At 40.7% G+C, this 6,206-nt stretch overlaps 1 protein-coding gene across 6 annotated transcripts in view; it reads left to right on the forward strand.

The window, feature by feature from the left end:
* Positions 1–5,050, forward strand: part of cadps2 (Ca++-dependent secretion activator 2) — a 178,785-nt gene extending 173,735 nt beyond the window's left edge. For all 6 annotated transcript variants that reach the window (XM_084363304.1, XM_084363307.1, XM_084363305.1 and 3 more), the window contains 2 exons: positions 236–340; positions 979–5,050. In XM_084363304.1, the coding sequence (XP_084219430.1) occupies positions 236–340; positions 979–1,149 (276 nt within the window). In that variant the 3' untranslated portion in view covers positions 1,150–5,050. The remainder of the gene's footprint in view (positions 1–235; positions 341–978) is intronic.
* The last annotated feature ends 1,156 nt before the right edge of the window (positions 5,051–6,206 follow it).

Consider the following 6,206-nt stretch of genomic DNA (forward strand, 5'->3'; position numbering starts at 1 on the left):
AATCAAGTGAGAAGTAGGGTCATTTTCTCATAAGCTTACATAAAGTCAGACTTCTCTTTGCAACCAGTAAAGTCTTCCCCCTGTTGGCCATTAGAAAGAATGCAGGTTTAAGGCACTTTCACTTGTCAGATTTAAAAGCGCCAAATAATTGACAAAATAGAAATTTTACAGTTTTCACTCGTAACTAAGTTTGACTAACGTGTTGTTTGTTTGTTTGTTTGTTTGTTTTCTACAGCAATGGTACACCGGCTCCACGAAGGCGGTGTGTGTCTGGCTGACGGACAGATTGGACCTACAGCTCCACATGTACCAGCTGAAAACACTCATCAAAATTGTGAAGGTAAAGAAAAGTGAAAACATTACGAGAGACCAGAACTTCTGTCGCAGAAATATATGTCTGTAATTCTGAGCGACTTTTACCTGTAAGATTCAAAGGCTTTTTTACTTTGCTGTTTGAAAAGAGCTGCTGCAGTGAATGAGCCTGAGACTGGCTAAATTTAAAAAGAAAGCATTTTAAATGTTGGCTTATTCATGTAAAAACAGTCAGAAGTGAAATGGGAGGAAAATAAGAAACGCTAAAGACAAATCAAACCAGGCTGAAGTGTCCTTGAAAGCGGCAGCAGCGGCGGCGGCGGCGGCGGTGTGAAGAGGCGGCGAGACATGAAAGAGAAAACTGCTCAACTGTGCGCTGCTGCTCGCTGCTTTTGTCTTTTCATAGTTTGCTAATGTACAGAGACGTGCGAGTTTAACTTGAAAGCGACGAGACAAGGAATTATAATGGCTTCTGACTGAAGGTAAAAAACCCTCAGTCTGCCTTCCCGGTCCGACACATAAAAGACTCGTCCTTGAGCCTCAATCTTCCCGCTTTTGTCCGAACGGCAGCCGCCTCCTCCTGCTCGCTGCATTCCTAAGATGCTCTCTGTCTTTCCCTCCCTTCTCCTTTTACCTTTCTCCACCCCTCCACCCTCCCACCAACAGAAGACCTACCGTGACTTCAGGCTGCAGGGCGTCCTGGACGGCACGCTGAACAACAAGAGCTACGAGACCGTCTACAACCGGCTGACGGTGGAGGAAGCCACAGCCGCTGTCAAGGCCGGAGACGGCCTGCAGGGCATCAGCATGAGAGACAGCGACGAGGACGACGATTAAACACACACACATTGAACCTTCACACACTAATGCTACTTGATTATCATCATCTCTAACAGATCAGGACCTTCTGTCACAGTTAATGATATGAGTCCTCCTCTGAACTCTGAGTGCTTCTCATTAACATCTTAATTTGAGGCTAAAGCTTAATAAATGATTAAATGTAATCTTATATTAGCATCGCTGAAAATACAATAGAAGTAGATTACTGCTGTTTACACCAACAGGACTTATGCTAACGTTAGCTAGTGCGCCATGTTGTAGATGTTCGACTCATTTTAAGTTAATAAAAACTGAAACTGAAGTCAACAAGTATTTTAAAATCAGATCGAGGAGAACGAGCAGAAATATTAACATTTATATATCAGCACAAACATTAGATAGACTAGCGAGCTAGCAACTTGTAGCTCACTCGTCTTCTACAGATGTTTTTCAATGATCATAATTAAATATAAATATAAATAAATATAAACTGACACTGAGTTTTAAACAGGAATCGCTGTAAGAAAGAAAACATCAGATTTAAACAGGTTGCGTACTTTACGGGCCTTATTTTCTGTCTAAAAACAATATTACAGTCCCTCATTTTACTGAGCAGGTCCCACCGTGGTCATGCAGAGTGCAGTTGAGGCCACACATCAGTTATCGTGACTGAAGGTCCTGATCGGTGAAGGATGGACGCTCAGGTAGCGACGCCCTCCCTCCCCTCCTCTTACCCAGCCTGTCACATCCTCGTTGTCTGGACGCTCGCCGTGCACACGTGTCGCAGCGTACACGTCCATGAGTGAGAATGTACGACAAACAGGAAGTCAAGGTGAGGCGAGGCACCTGAAGGACGTGGTGCCGGACGGTGCCGAGACAAACCTTCGTCCTCCCTCTCTCACCTGCAGGACAGGAAGCCCCGCCCTCCTCCACGAGCAGCCATACTCTAATTGATGTCACTTTGTACAGTAGAGCTCAGTGTTTCGCCGACAGCACAGCGCCTTCCTGTTTTTGTTTTCATCCAGTCGTAGCTTATCGTTGAAAAATGCTAAAAGCTGCGGCAGCGCTGAAGCCCCAGAGTCTGAGCGAGCTGTCGCATGATCCTACCGACAGCAGCGGCAGTGAAACCAATCAAAAGGTTTATTTTTATTCACAGGAAGCTTGGAGTTGTACGGTTCTGTTTAACTTTTTTAATCAGAGTTTATCGCGTCATATCTTTGTTACTTGTTAATATGGTTTTATTTTGTCGAATAACCAACGTGTGGTTGAGTGTTGGACTCGGTAACCGTCCTCAGCATCAGCATTTGTTCTTTGTTTAAACACATAAAATAATCAGGCCTCTTACCTTTACCAAGAAGCTTTAATCTAAACTTGACGTAAAATCATCATCTCTAATCCGTAAAGGTTAATAACAGCATCATAAACATCTGTTTATTGACAGATTATAAGAAAGTGATAAGATCCTCAAGAGTGTTCACGAAAGCCTTTTGAGAATCCTTTATAACAACATTACAAAAACACATTTATTACGTCATTGTTAAACCTTTACTCAGCTTATTTGCATGTTTTATTAATATCAGTACAAACTGTATTATTCATTCATCATCAGTTAACGATGCCTTCTGCAGCAACCAGATCTAAAATGAGAATAATCCCTTGTTAAGTCAAACAGATCCTTTAATGACGCACATCAACGTTTTTTTAAGGTAGTTAACGACTAGTTAATGCATCATAATGTATTATTCTTTATAACGAAACAAAAAGTGTGGTCAAGGTAAAACAATGACATAATAGGGAGGTTAGTTAAACTCAACAAATGTGTTTGTAATGCTGTTATAAACAACTCATAAGGTTTTTATTGAATTTCGTCTATAAACATTAAACAACTAATTGTGAGTGCTTATAAAGGACTTTAATATAAAGCGTTATTCAGGTCGGAGGGCTTTATGAACAATATAATACAAAACAATATGAACAACGTGACTAGCTACATTCGCTATGTGAGCTAAGGAAATGTCACGGACATCTGCTCGTTATGTTTTGATATTTCTTGTGTAAGTGTAACAGTTGACCTTCTAATGGCGGCTGACTGAAGAGGAACATCAGGAGTCGAGAGGTTTTAAATGGACTTGCTCTGGATGTGCAGATTGATCGGCCCAGCTACCCGATCATTGTCACCGTTCTTTGACCCGCTCATAGTGGACAAATCTGCGGCACGCAATTTACATCCGACGCCAAAGTGTCTGTACCATCTGTGTCTTTTATGTCAGTAAAGACTGATTTGCCTCCTCACGGACCAAACGATGTCAGCTTTTCTCAACCGTCACTGAGACTTTTCCCCCAAACTTCAGCGAGTGTTTTTTAGTTGCCTAATCTGACCCAGACTTTAACAGATGGTTATAGGTTTTTTTTGTAGTCGACTATCATCTGATAATGCCCAGACTTCCTCTTCAGTGAGTTAGGGTTATTTCGGCTGATCTCTACAGACGGATATCTACGTATGAATGCAGATATTTTTTTAAGAAGCCAATAAAAAGCTAAATCGATGGCTGATGGTGTCCCAGATTGTGCTCCATCTTTTGCTCTCCAATTGGTCAATACTACGTAGACTACAAACAAATGTCAGAACACTTCTGACTGCAAAATCTGGTCCCTTGACTTCAGATTTTGAATTCATATGCAGATATTTATTTAAAGAGATAATTAACAATGTACTCGCCAAGATAACATCTGAGACCTGGAGTCAGAGTGACGTCTCAAGCTGTCAGACGATCAGCGAGACTGAAAATAAACCAGAAATTTATGCAGATGATCTAATCCACTTCATTTGGAAGTCAAACTGAAAGTGAGCACACCCGACATAATTACACAACGGACAATAATGATTTAACTGTTGTCTTTTGTTTTTTTTTGACCTGTGTGTTTGTTTCCAAACTGTTTGATCGTTGAACTTTGAATAACTTTGTTATTTAATTTGGGGTTTTGCAGAATCATCCGTCACGGTTCAGTCTGGCAACAGTGTTGAGCTTTCAGAACAATAACACAAAGTAAATGATATCTTAATGTTGGATGTTCAGTGTCTCACATCTGCAGTAGAGCTCTTACAACTCCAAGCTAATAAAATGTTGCTGTAGTTTCTCAGTCAGAACCTGCTGTAGCTCAAAATGTCCCCACTGCCAAAACGACGACTGGTGGCCTCAGGTGCAAAAAAGAAATGAAGTGTTTCTTCTTTGGTTGTCCACATGAAACAAAATATCACTGAATCAGGTTTGTGGGTTCAAGTGAAACAGGAAACAACCAGGCGAAGGTCTTAAAAAGTGTTGAAACTGCATTGAAACTCTCTGAGATTAGGGAGTAAATGTTCAGAACCACGACTACACGTCGATGTAGTTGCAGATCTGCCGTCATCTCTGTTCATTGTGACTTTTACTGTTGTGAAGAATAATATTGAGCTGTAGAGTGATATGGTCGTACAGCCTGATGTGCATCATATCCAACGTCGATCAAAGTCTTAGAAACGTGCCAACCAACTGGAACATTGTGGACTTTTTCTTTCTCTCAACAGGAGCATCCAAGGATCTGTTTTTAATCTGATTGATGTGTTTAATCTGATCAGCAGCGAGCGGACGAAGCGTCTCATCGCTGCTCTTCATTCATTCACTCCCGTCTGTTTTGCGTGTTGTCGTTGAGAAAAATACGAGTTTTACCTGTAAATTCAGTGTAGGCCTCAAATCGACTGTGTGCAACAACCTGCTGTTTGTTTTTAACCGTCCGATCCAGTTTGTGTCAGTGCAGTTCAAAAGGCCAAAAACTAAAGGACAAAAATCTATATGAAGAAGTATATTTATATCGTCTGATTGTGCACCTGTTTTGTTCAGGTGTCTTATCTAAGTGTCACGATTAAAGTGTTTTTAAAGCACCTGCTTCACCTTGTGGCTTTTTATTTTCTCGTGTGTTTACTACAAGTCAAACTGAAGGTTAGTTATTAGCTGCCCGTTGTGATCTCACAGGCATTAAAGGAACAGTTCACCCAAACTTCAAAATTCAAGAAAAGTCGGGTGAAGTTTCCAAATCAGTTTGGGATCTCGGAGCTTCCAGAGACTTAAACCTGATGAGCTTTTTTGCTGATTTGCTGTTTTGTTGTGACGCTCCAGAAATGTTTACCTGACTTTCCATCTGCTGCGTTGTGGGTGAACTTCTCCTTTAATATTTAGCTAAGGCCAGCAGCATCTCAGTTTAGCTTAGCATTCAAATACAGCTGCAACGATTGATCGATTGGTCGTCAACTATGAAATTAGTCCCAAACTTTTTTGATATTCTGATGGATGAGAAGGATGAATCAAAATTCAGTCATCATCTCCTCACTCTCATGTTGATGGAAAGTCAGGTGAAGTTTCGCAGTTCACAAAACATTTCTGGAGCTTCACAGTAAAACAGCGTCGTAGCATTCTCCTAAACAACTGAAGTAGCTGGAGACTTGATTTAAAGAGGTCATATGATCCTTTATTGTGTTATGTTTATGGTTTTTGTGCATTTTAAATGTCTGCAAAGTAAAAGTCCACACCAAAGGGAGTTAGAGGACACACTGCACACACTTCTACAAAATTAAAACTGACTTCCAGCAAAAAAAGAGCAATAAATTAAAAGACATTTAGTATAAAATTCTCAAATAAAAGTGAGATTTCCTCCTTTTCAATCTTGAAAAACACTCCTGCTCTGCCTGAACAGCTGGTTTGGAGTCGAGCCTTTACTTCTGTAACTTATGTGTGTCACTATGTAACAGGCGTTATATAATTATATATATTTATATATTTATTATAAATACACTCCAGTCAGTCAGCAGACACAGTTGAAGTTGTGTTATTTTAGATCACACTACTTTGCTCGGCATGACCCGCCCTACTCTGCCTCTGATTGGCTACATCCTGCACGTTAAGTGATGTGCATGTGCAACTCTCATTAAAGATTGAACGCAGGCGAGATGTCTCACTCTGCAGCTGAAACGGAGCGTTCAAGACACAGTGTGCAAAGAGATGCTGCAGTGATGAACCATATGAGAAAAATAATGTTTTTTT

Source organism: Pagrus pagrus, assembly GCF_965226575.1.
Source record: "Pagrus pagrus genome assembly, chromosome: 10".
Classification (NCBI taxonomy): domain Eukaryota; kingdom Metazoa; phylum Chordata; class Actinopteri; order Spariformes; family Sparidae; genus Pagrus; species Pagrus pagrus.